A 13,003-nucleotide genomic window follows, 5' to 3' on the forward strand; every position below is an offset into this window, starting at 1 on the left:
AGAGAGAGAGAGAGAGCGTGAGACGAGAGAGAGGGAGAGAGAGAGAGAGAGCGAGAGAGCGTGAGACCAGAGAGAGAGAGCGTGAGACCAGAGAGAGAGAGAGCGTGAGACCAGAGAGAGAGAGAGAGCGAGAGAGAGAGAGCGTGAGACCAGAGAGAGAGAGCGTGAGACGAGAGAGAGAGAGAGAGAGCGTGAGACGAGAGAGAGGGAGAGAGAGAGAGAGAGCGAGAGAGCGTGAGACGAGAGCGTGACCAGAGATAGAGAGAGAGCGTGAGACCAGAGAGCGAGAGAGAGAGAGCGTGAGACCAGAGAGAGAGAGAGAGAGAGAGCGAGAGAGAGAGAGCGTGAGACGAGAGAGAGAGAGAGAGCGAGAGAGAGAGCGCGTGAGACCAGAGAGAGAGAGCGTGAGACCAGAGAGAGAGAGAGAGCGAGAGAGAGAGAGAGAGCGTGAGACCAGAGAGAGAGCGAGAGAGAGACCAGAGAGACAGAGAGAGAGCGTGAGACGAGAGAGAGCGTGAGACGAGAGAGAGAGAGCGTGAGACCAGAGAGAGAGAGAGCGACAGAGAGAGAGAGAGAGAGAGCGTGAGACCAGAGAGAGAGAGAGCGTGAGACCAGAGAGAGAGACCAGAGAGAGCGTGAGACTAGAGAGAGAGAGACCAGAGAGAGAGAGCGTGAGACTAGAGAGAGAGAGAGCGTGAGACGAGAGAGAGCGTGAGACGAGAGAGAGAGCGTGAGACCAGAGAGAGACCAGAGAGAGAGACAGAGACAGAGAGCGAGAGACAGAGCGTGAGACCAGAGAGAGAGAGAGCGACAGAGAGAGAGAGAGAGAGAGCGTGAGACCAGAGAGACCAGAGAGAGAGAGACAGAGTGACCAGAGAGAGAGAGAGAGCGTGAGACCAGAGAGAGAGAGAGAGAGCGACAGAGTGTGAGACCAGAGAGAGAGAGAGCGTGAGACCAGAGAGAGAGAGCGTGAGACCAGAGAGAGAGAGCGTGAGACGAGAGAGAGAGCGAGAGAGCGTGAGACGAGAGAGAGAGCGTGACCAGAGATAGAGAGAGAGCGTGAGACCAGAGAGAGAGAGAGAGAGAGAGAGAGCGCGAGAGAGAGAGAGCGTGAGACGAGAGAGAGAGAGAGAGAGAGAGCGTGAGACCAGAGAGAGAGAGAGCGAGAGAGAGCGAGAGAGAGACCAGAGAGACAGAGAGAGAGCGTGAGACGAGAGAGAGAGAGAGAGAGAGCGTGAGACCAGAGAGAGAGAGAGCGTGAGACCAGAGAGAGAGACCAGAGAGAGCGTGAGACTAGAGAGAGAGAGAGAGACCAGAGAGAGAGAGCGTGAGACTAGAGAGAGAGAGAGCGTGAGACCAGAGAGAGAGAGAGCGTGAGACGAGAGAGAGCGTGAGACGAGAGAGAGCGTGAGACCAGAGAGAGACCAGAGAGAGAGACAGAGACAGAGAGCGAGAGACAGAGCGTGAGACCAGAGAGAGAGAGAGCGACAGAGAGAGAGAGAGAGAGAGAGCGTGAGACCAGAGAGAGAGAGACAGAGAGAGAGAGAGCGTGAGACCAGAGAGAGAGAGAGAGACAGAGTGTGAGACCAGAGAGAGAGAGAGCGTGAGACCAGAGAGAGAGAGCGTGAGACCAGAGAGAGAGAGAGCGACAGAGAGAGAGAGAGACAGAGACAGAGTGTGAGACCAGAGAGAGAGAGAGCGTGAGACCAGAGAGAGAGCGTGAGACCAGAGAGAGAGAGAGCGTGAGACCAGAGAGAGAGCGACAGAGAGAGAGAGACAGAGACAGAGTGTGAGACCAGAGAGAGAGAGCGCGTGAGACCAGAGAGAGAGAGAGCGACAGAGAGAGAGAGTGAGCGTGAGACCAGAGAGAGAGAGACTGTTTAAAATTAATATTGAACGTACCAAATGAAGTAGAAAGACTGTTTAAAATTAATATTGTTTAAAAGTAATATTGTATGTACCCAACAAATGTCAAATCGATTGACACCTACAGAATGTTGGAAAACTGTACCTTTTTGCTATGTAAGCTTTGGCAATATGGTTCTCTGTAAACTTTCATGCCAATAAAGCATTTGAATTGGAATTGGAATTGGAATTGGAGAGAGAGAGACCAGAGAGAGAGAGCGTGAGACCAGAGAGAGAGACCAGACAGAGAGAGAGAGAGAGAGAGAGAGAGAGAGACCAGACAGAGAGAGAGAGAGCGTGAGACCAGAGAGAGGGAGAGAGAGAGAGAGAGAGAGAGAGAGAGCGTGAGACCAGAGAGAGGGAGAGCGTGAGACCAGAGAGAGGGAGAGAGAGAGAGAGAGAGAGAGAGAGAGAGAGAGTTCATAGATGAAACTAAAGATCTGGATATTATCATTTTACAGGAAACTTGGTATAAAGGAAAAGGACACACTGTGTACCCTGGGGACGGCCAGAGCTGGTGGTCCCCTCCAATAAATTGCCAGGAGTAACCCAAGGCAGAGACTCCGGAGGCATACTGATTTGGTTTAAAACAGAGCTTAAGAATTGCATCAAATGTATAAAAAAGGGCGAAAACCACATGTGGCTCAAAATTGAGAGGGAGATTATCTCTAACACCCAAGATGTTTTCATTTGCGCACTTTATATCCCCCCAATGGAATCCCCGTACTTTAAAGAGGACACCTTCTCCAACATTGAGGGGGAAATTATCCAATTCCAGGCCCAGGGGAACGTGTTGATCTGTGGGGACCTCAATTCAAGAACTGGCGAAGAACCAGACTTCACCAATAATCAGGGAAACAATTACGTATTCGGGAATAACCACGTCGATATCCCTTCCCTTCCATACAGGCATAACTGCGACAAGCAGACAAATACCAACGGAAAACAGCTACTGCAGCTCTGTCGAAGCCTGGGTCTGTACATTGTCAATGGTAGGTTCATAGGAGACCTCCTAGGAAGATCGACCTATTGCTCACCTCTTGGCTGCAGCACCGTAGACTATATGATTACGGATTTGGACCCATCCTCTTTCAGAGCATTCACAGTCAAACCACAAACAACACTGTCAGACCACAGTCAAATTACTATGTATCTTAAAAAGACAGAAACAAACAAAATAGAAACACAACCCAGTAAACTGTACAACATTAAAAAATCGTACAGATGGGCCAAAAACGACACGGAAAAATACCAGAAAGCAATTAGCAATGAATCAACTCAAGCTCTCTTGGACACCTTTCTGGATAACATATACACTCACAATAAAGAAGGCGTAAACCGGGCAGTGAATAACCTAAACAATTTTTGATAATGTGGCAACAAGGTCAAACTTGAAAGCTCGCAAGAACAAACCCAAAACAAAAAACTATGAAAAATGGTTTGACCATGATTGCCATAAAATGAGGGAAAAAATGAGGAAAATATCAAACCAAAAACACAGACATCCAGAAAACGAGGAATTACACCTTACTTATTGTCAGACACTAACACAATACAGAAACACACTCAGAACCAAAAAAGAGCAATATATTAAGAGTACACTCAGCTCCATTGAGGAATCCATTGATTCCAATTGTTTCTGGGACAACTTGAATACACTACACAAAGAACAACACGACGAATTGGCCATTCAAAATGGAGACACATGGGAAAACCACTTTGAAAAATTATACCAGAAAAACACACTAAGGCCAGAGCAACACCAAATATGTAAAAAACTGGAAAAGCTCGAAATGGCCATAAAAGATAACCAAAACCCGCTAGACTCCATAATAACAGAAAAAGAACTTTTTGAAAAACTCATGGACCTGCGACCAGGAAAAGCTTGCGGGGCAGACGGCATACTAAGCGAGATGATTAAACACACAGACGATAAAATGAAACTGGCTATCCTAAAACTCTTCAACTTGGTTCTGAATGTCGGTTACTTCGCTGATATCTGGAACAAAGGACTCATAACGCCCATATACAAAAGTGGGGACAAAGCCGACCCAAATAACTATCGAGGCATCTGTGTAAACAGTAACCTGGGGAAGGTTTTCTGTAGTATCATAAACAAAAGACTTATAAACTTCCTTGAGGAGCACAATGTCTTGAGTAAAAGCCAAATTGGATTCCTGCCAAACTATAGAACATCAGATCATATCTTCACCCTACAGACCCTAATTGACAAACACGTTCATCAAAACAAAAGCAAAATCTACGCATGCTTTGTAGATTTCCAGAAGGCTTTCGATTCCATCTGGCATGACGGTTTATTCCTGAAACTTATCGAAAGCGGGGTAGGGGGAAAAACATATGATGTAATTAAATCAATGTATACAAACAACAAATGTGCAGTTAAAATTGGAGACAAACAAACAAAATACTTCCCACAGGGGCGGGGGGTGACGCAGGGCTCGCCAATCTCACCGACACTCTTTAATATTTACATAAATGAATTGGCAAAACTACTTGAACAATCTACAGCACCCGGCCTCACCCTATATGAATCCAAGGTTAAATTCCTCCTCTATGCAGACGACCTTGAGAATATAGAATGCAAAAATAAGGTAACAACTCGCTCCGCATGGCCAAGGACCCTGCCAATCTAAAATGGAGGACCCTGTTAGCCTAAAATGGTGGTGCAATGTCGACATCGCTGAGTCACTTGCATATTGTGAGAGATGATCATGTTAATTCAAGAAACTGAAGGCAGCAGGAAGTAAAATGCTAATATGGCTGGCACCCACGATGTCACACCTTGCTGGTGGAACAATGTAGGGTGGAGTGCAAAGGGTATACTGACAATAGGCGATCCGAAAACACATTACCATGCATTACCATAATGATTAGGTGATCGTGAAACCATTACCTGCATATTTTCTATATTATAAACCATTCAGTGAACTGTGACTTCTTTATTTCAAACTGCCAGGCCAGGAAATCACTTTAAACTGTGTACATGCCTCGCTCGGGATTGGTGTAGAATGTACGATGTGTTAATGTCTTTTCAAAAGTAAAGTATAATAATGTGACCCACTGTATGAAAGATTGCTTGCTCTGGTGGAACCTGTCGAGACTCTGCTGGAGTCAGAACGGTGCTGTATCAGAGTAAGTCTCCCGGGACAACAGAATAAAACAACTGTTGAACTAAACCAGTATTCGACTCAGTGTTTGTACTGAACCAGATTGAGGACCAAAAAAATCCGTTTCAACATTTGGTGTCAGAAGTGGGGTCTCAACGGACGATCACCGAGAATTCGCGAAATTAAGAGCCGAACTAGTTTTGGACGTGAGAGGAGGAAATGGGCCCCCGGAGTGAGTATGTTTAAATTTACCACTTCGGTTTTCCTCTGATCCGTAAGTCCGATAAAAGTTTTGCCACTCGCTAATTCTTGTGTGGTGTCCCGACGAGATCTGGGTCAATCTGGCGAATACTGTGTAAACTTAGGAAATAAGTATCCAAGTCGGGTAAAGCACCGGCCTCGTATTTCACTTGGCCCGCTCAGGCTCCGATTGGACTAAAAAGTAGATAAGTGATTTTAGAGAAAGAAAAAAGAATACTTGAAAGAAAGTAAGAGAGAGTCGGGGACTCTAGAGCTATAGCAACTTGTACTCGGGGAGTGCAAGATAAGGGTCGTACGATTAGAATAATTAGGCTAAGAATACCTGTACCAGGTGGTGACAGAGGCTAAATTTACGATTTGAATAATTAGGCTAAGAATACCTGTACCAGGTGGTGACAGAGGCTAAGAATACCTGTACCAGGCGGTGACAGAGGCTAAAATTACTATTTGACTATAGACGACTCACTGTGTTTTTTTGTTAAGTCTAAGTATCGTCACTGTGTTTTTGTTAAGTCTAAGTATTGTAAGTATTGTAGTGTTGCGTTTCATTTTGTGTGCCGGTATCCGTGAAATATATAAGACACGTGCAAAAAGTAACTCGAATCCTGAAAAGGAACCCTTAGTGTAAAAGAACCATGGGTAATTACCTAGATACCACAAGTGATGAGGGCAGTGCCTTACAAACCTTATGTGACAAATACCCGGACAAAGCCCAACAATTGAGACAACTCTCAGGGGGTTTAAATAAAAAGTTAGGCAGCGAACAATGGCCACTAGGGGGTCCCAAAAGCTTAGAAACGGTTAAACAAGCTCAAGAAGTGATTTGGAAAAAGAACATGGGAAGTAAGACTAAGAAACTAATTGGACTCTGGCGACAGTATTGCCAAGAAATTAAAGACAGTTCCCTATTAGCCAGCTGGCAAGAGAATGCTGTTAAGTTAGGAATAAAGTTAACCGAAGGAGGGAATCCTAAACCCATTGAAATACTTAAGAAAGAATGTGCACATGAGAAAAGGTCAAAATCTGAAATGGCGCCAGATAAAAAGGATAAAAATGAACTACGTAGTTCAATGGTTGGCCTTAGGTTGACCGAGGGAGACGGAACAGATGAGGACTTAAACAATTGGACAATTAGAACTCCTACCGCGCCACCTCCTCAGCCACCCCAATATAATAACATTTATCCCGACCAACCTCTTGCAAATCAGACTGGCTTGATCCCTATTACGTCCGTTACCAGTCCACCGACACCCTCCCTTACTGTCCCAAGTCACTCCCCAATCACGCCGATTTCTGATGTTTATATAGACCCTGTTGCTTGTCGAACCCGATCGAAAGATCCAACAAATCCCAAGAAAGACGTGAAACCGGGGAATACCCCTAGTCCGAATTGGCAGAAGAAGAAACGTAGACCCAGACAATTAGTACAACATAAACCAGCAAAAGCAGATGACACTGACTCATGTAGTGACCTTACTGATTCTGAAGACAACCTTTCACCCTTAAACAGTTCCGACTCAGAACCCGAAATTAGCCTTACTAAACCAAAACGAACGCCCAGAAATCTGCCGGTAAGAACAATGCCAAACCCGAATGCAGCGGCTGCCGCAGCCAACCCCACCATAGATGTATTTTTCCCTTGGAAACCTAATGAGATAATGGCTATCCTAACTGGTATGCCAGACAGGAAAAAGGCGCCGGCTAGGTTTGTGGACTTCCTTCGAACCACGATACAAGTGTACAATGCAGACTCCCGAGATCTATGGGCTTTGATTCAACAAGTTTTAACTCCTTCCGAACACACTAGATTTTTGGAACACCTGACTCACCCCAATCATGCCGCTTTAGAGACCGCCCACGTCCTCATAGCCGACAGGGAGCGACACATGCTTACAGCACTCAATGCTACACTCCAAAAACCTATCAATATATCTAACGTCCTAGATACTAAGTCAAAGAAAGATGAGGGACCTGAGGAATTTTTGGAGAGATTCTGTGAGGTTTATCAGGGACAGTCGGGGGACACCAATTATCAAGGAGGAGCCAATTCACCCCAATTCTGCGCCATTCTGATGAACTGTCTTCCGGCTGCTGTGGCGACAGCCATTAAAACCAATAATATGAACTGGGCAGAAAACAGCCCGACTCAAATGACTAGAGCTGCGAAATATTACTGGAAAGAAAGTAAGAGTGCAGAAAGTCAACCCCACGTTAAGGTCAAGGCGGAATATGTAATGAAGCGAGAGGACGTGCCCATACAGCCAAAAGTAGGGCCAGACCTAACAGGATATCAAATGGAACCCCAGTATTGTGTTCCAGGATGGGTAGACTCCCAAAACTATGGGTATTACAATCACCCAACTGGACCCGACGCTGCTGCTTATGGCCGGCCATATGCGCCCCCACAACAAAATTATGGGGGAGGAGGAAGGGGCAGAGGACAAGGACTATGCTTCAATTGTGGTCAGCCTGGCCACTGGAGTAAGGAGTGTCCGGCCAGACAACAAGGAAGGGGAGGTCAGACCCGAGGAAATAGAGGCGGTTGGCAAGGAGGTCGAGGAAGGGGAACATACACTGATTTCTCCCAAACCAATCCGTTTCCACATGTTACAACCAGATCGAGAACCCCTATTAATGCTTCAGATTCGAGATCAATGGTATCCCTTTTTGGTCGATACAGGGGCCGCTATGTCATCTGTTCAATCAGACCTTAATCTCCCCAAATCGAAAGAAACTCAAAGCTTATCCGGCTTTCAAGGACAAGTATCTCAGTATGCGATGACGGAAGCAGTCGGAGTAACATACAAAAAGGAATCCGTGATTATGTATACAGATGGCAGTTCTTCAATTGATGAGAAGGGAAAACGAATTTCTGGTTATGCAATTGTGAATCAGGAAGGTGTCACCTTAGAATCAGCAGCCTTTGAATCCCTTTTTTCTGAGAACTGTTTGCACTCATACGAGCTTGTACTTTGGGAGAAGGATTACGAATTAATGTACATACAGACTCTAGATATGCCTTTGGAGTAGTTCACGATTTTGGACAATTGTGGAAAAATAGAGGATTTCTAACCTCTTCGGGCAGTCCGATCTCACACCGTCAGTTAGTTTCAGACCTCTTGCAAGCCCCTTTACTCCCCAAACAGATAGCTGTGATTAAATGCTCTGCCACTGGCCAAAACCCAGTAGATATAGGAAACCGCCGCGCTGATGAGGCGGCCAAAATTGCTTCTAGGAGTCACCAAATGATTGTGCCCGAATTATGAGGCAGACTAAAAATTCCAAAAAGAATCAGTCTACCTCGGAAAAACTAATGCCAACCATCCAAGAGGTGATTAAGTTGCAGGAGGACGCTCCTGATAGTGATAAGCATTTATGGAGAGAATCGGGATGTGTATATAACCCTTTATCAAAACTCTGGACTACTCCCGCGGAACAGACTTGCATGTCTGATGAGTTAGCTCTTTGGGTTATTGAATGTGTACACTTTGCTATGTGATGGTTAAGAACTGGACTCGTAAAAGTCTCGATCCAAGGTGGGAAGGTCCATATCAGGTCTTACTAACAACCCCGACTGCAGCTAAGGTCGAGGGAAGAAGCGCATGGGTGCACTTCCACCACTGTAAATTGATTGGAGAAACCAATCAAAAGGGGGGGGGGGGGGGGGGAGATAATCAGTAGATTTCAGTACAGTATATAGTAGATTTTACGAACAATCATTAATTTTATTTTAATTGATCAGCCATTGATAGGAGACTACAGAACTCATGCTCGGCCTTGATAAAGGTGACTGCAGTTTTACGAGGTCTGGTGTTGTGTTTGGATTGTTTTGGCCTGCCGAAATCCTACTTTTATTATACTTATTATACGATTTTAATTTTTAATTTTAAAATTTTAGTTTTAAGTTTTTAACTTTTGATCTTGTGTAAGCAGTTGTTTTCCAGATTAATAGCTAATAAGTAGCATTGATTGATCACCAAGAATCAAGATGAGGACTTTATTACTGCTTCTGAGCGTTATCCTGCTCGCGGGCGGGGCGTTCAATCGACTGAAGAAATGTGAAGAGATATTCTCCAGTGCAAAGACAAGAATCTTAAAGCTTTCGGATCCTGGAACGTGACTAAATGGGACTTCTGTAATGGACTATTAAAAAAGGAAATCATCAGAAGAAGAAATTGAATGACTAAATATAGAGGGTGAAGCGAGTGAGATGGTAAAGGAGCAAGTCGAGAAGGAATTAATGGAGGAGGAGTGTGCTGCCTCTCCCTCTAACTTAACCTCACTGTATGTATTTAACTTACTTATATATGTATAACCTACCTGTTGGGGCCGTTGCCCCTTTAACTTACCTTTTAGGGCCATTGCCCCTTTAAGACGCGCCTTAGCGTGCTGACGTCACGTCACGTACAACGTAGCGTGCTGACGTCACGGCACGTACGACGTGACGTGCGTGAGGCGGCTGCCGGCCCGACTCGGCCTTCCAGAAAGGCTGCCGGCACAGCCCGGCCTAGCGTCTTCGGCCGCATCTACCAGCCGCGCTGGGACACAGGACTGCTACGTAGTCCTCGTGGAGTCCTCGCTGGGACACAGACCTACACCACGGTGCTCCTACAGCAGCACAGGCTCCGGGCAGTTGTATTGTCCCCATGCTTGAGTCTTGGAAATTGTTTGTCTGTAAGTATTTTAGGATGCTATGGATGATTAATGTGCACTGTATGTTGTAGAAAATGTTTAGTTGTAACTTTTCTCTGTCTAGCTGATTAACTAGTAGCTGTATTTTCATACACTATGTACAGGGCTAATTTAAAGAGAATGCCTCCCAGTTTACTAAATGTACTGTGTTGCTCAGGCGTACCTAAATCTGTGTATACATATCAGTTATGCGCCTGTATACTAATGTGTGCTTCCATTTCTGTGTTGTATTTCAGTTTTACAATTAGAATCGTTCAGTAAAGCGTTACAAGAAAAGTCAAGCCTTGTGATTTTATTGGAAGATATCGAGTTGTTCGCTATCTGTCTAGCTCTGCATAGAAACGCGTTGCGAGGGCAGAATAAGGAGTATAATAGACTCAATAAAGTAGAGATGGACCAGTAGGATGAAGCCCAGAATCACAGGGTACCTTAGATGGTTATCATGGAATGATAAAAGGGGGGAATGAGAATATAGAATGCAAAAATAAGGTAACAACTCGCTCCGCATGGCCAAGGACCCTGCCAATCTAAAATGGAGGACCCTGTTAGCCTAAAATGGTGGTGCAATGTCGACATCGCTGAGTCACTTGCATATTGTGAGAGATGATCATGTTAATTCAAGAAACTGAAGGCAGCAGGAAGTAAAATGCTAATATGGCTGGCACCCACGATGTCACACCTTGCTGGTGGAACAATGTAGGGTGGAGTGCAAAGGGTATACTGACAATATGCGATCCGAAAACACATTACCACGCATTACCATAATGATTAGGTGATCGTGAAACCATTACCTGCATATTTTCTATATTATAAACCATTCAGTGAACTGTGACTTCTTTATTTCAAACTGCCAGGCCAGGAAATCACTTTAAACTGTGTACGCGCCTCGCTCGGGATTGGTGTAGAATGTACGATGTGTTAATGTCTTTTCAAAAGTAAAGTATAATAATGTGACCCACTGTATGAAAGATTGCTTGCTCTGGTGGAACCTGTCGAGACTCTGCTGGAGTCAGAACGGTGCTGTATCAGAGTAAGTCTCCCGGGACAACAGAATAAAACAACTGTTGAACTAAACCAGTATTCCGACTCAGTGTTTGTACTGAACCAGATTGAGGACCAAAAAAATCCGTTTCAACAACCTGGTTCTGCTGTCACCAACTAAGGAGGGTCTACAGCAGAACCTGGATCTGCTGGAGTCGTACTGCCAGACTTGGGCCCTGACAATAAATCCCCAAAAAACCAAAGTCCTTGTGTTCCAGCAAAGATCCAGACATCAGGGACCCAAAATAAATTTCACACTAGGAACAACCAAAATTGAACAAACCACTAACTACACATACTTGGGCTTAAAAATCAGTTCTACGGGAAATTTCAAACTGGCTGTGAATGAACTGAAAGAGAAAGCAAGAAGGGCTTTCTAAGCCATTAAAAAATCAATCCAAATAGAAATCCCAATTAGCATTTGGCTCAAAATTTTCAAATCAGTAATTGAACCAATTGCACTCTATGGCAGTGAAGTGTGGGGACCGCTAACACAACAAGAATTTGCAAAATGGGACAAACACCCAATTGAGATCCTACATGCAGAATTCTGTAAAAGTATCCTCCGGACTCAAAGGAAAACAGTAAACAATGCATGCAGGGCGGAACTAGGCCAATATCCATTAATAATCACTATCCAAAAAAGAGCCACCAAATTTTGGAAACACCTAGAAATGAGCAACCCCCAATGCTATCATTACGAAGCCCTGAAATGCCAAGAGAGGACCATAAAGAAGAATACCCTCAGTCAACTAGTCCTGGGACTCAGTGAAGTAACTACTAACACTACTAACAATAACCAGCCCCAGGACAGTGACAGCGTAACACAAAGAATTCGACCCAACACAATCGTCGCTAAGCAAAAGGAAAAATATCTGTCATATTGGGCAGAAACAACAAAAACCCAAAGCAAACTCAATTGCTACTTGGCCCTAAACAGACAATACAACATGGCTGATTACCTGACCATGGTAAAGGATAGCAAACTGAGAAAAACTTTGACAATGTACAGACTTAGTGAACATAACCTGGCGATCGAAAAAGGTAGACACAGGCAGACCCGGCTACCAAGAGAGGACAGGATATGCTCTCACTGCAGTCAGGGAGTGGTGGAGACAGAGATGCACTTCCTCACAGCTTGTAGAAAATATCAGGGCATAAGGGAGAATTTCTACCCAAAATTCACAAAAATATGCCCGGAATTCAGAAATTTGAATGACGACCAAAAACTCCCATACCTACTAGGGGAAGAGAGAAATTGCGTAACACTAGCGGCACACTATGTTACAGCTTGCCATAAACAGAGGGACAACCACTAAATATAAGAAAAGAGTATATATAAATTATATGAAAGTATATTTATACACTCAGGGATATATCTGTTTATACACTGTATGGATAGATCTGTATTTTTGTGAACAAACATGAATGTTTTTCGATGCTTTGGCAACATAAGATGTAACTTGTCATGCCAATAAAGCGATTTCAATTGAATTGAATTGAATTGAGAGCGAGACCAGAGAGAGAGAGAGCATGAGACCAGAGAGAGAGAGAGAGAGCGCGTGAGACCAGAGAGAGCGTGAGACTAGAGAGAGAGAGACCAGAGAGAGTGCGTGAGACCAGAGAGAGAGAGAGAGAGAGAGACGGAGATTGAGATTACCTGAACCTGCCGTTTGGAGGGGAGCTGTACGATGGCGGTGCCATTTACCTTCCTCAGCAACACTCCGCACGTCCCTACAGACAGAGAATCCCAGTCAGTGAAATAATACCCCGTACCCTGAGAGCAGTGGGGGTGGGAGAGCGGAGGGGGGAGGGAGAGAGCGATGGAGGGAGGGGGGGGGAGGGAGGGAGGGAGAGAGCGATGGGGGGGGGGGGAGGGGGGAGGGAGAGAGCGATGGAGGGAGGAGGAGGGAGAGAGTGATGGAGGGAGGGGGAGAGCAGGGTAGGGAGAGAGCGATGGAGGGAGGGGGGGGAGG

The 13,003-nt window shown here is 45.2% G+C and overlaps 1 protein-coding gene across 5 annotated transcripts in view; it reads right to left on the minus strand.

Annotated features, from left to right (window-relative positions):
• The window catches only part of mrpl2 (mitochondrial ribosomal protein L2), a 54,779-nt gene that overhangs the window by 2,995 nt on the left and 38,781 nt on the right, over positions 1–13,003 (minus strand). For all 5 annotated transcript variants that reach the window (XM_085998135.1, XM_085998137.1, XM_085998136.1 and 2 more), the window contains one exon: positions 12,688–12,761. In XM_085998135.1, the coding sequence (XP_085854261.1) occupies positions 12,688–12,761 (74 nt within the window). The remainder of the gene's footprint in view (positions 1–12,687; positions 12,762–13,003) is intronic.

Source organism: Somniosus microcephalus, chromosome 9 (genome assembly GCF_052327205.1).
Source record: "Somniosus microcephalus isolate GS21.2 chromosome 9, FLI_Smic_1.0, whole genome shotgun sequence".
NCBI lineage: Eukaryota > Metazoa > Chordata > Chondrichthyes > Squaliformes > Somniosidae > Somniosus > Somniosus microcephalus.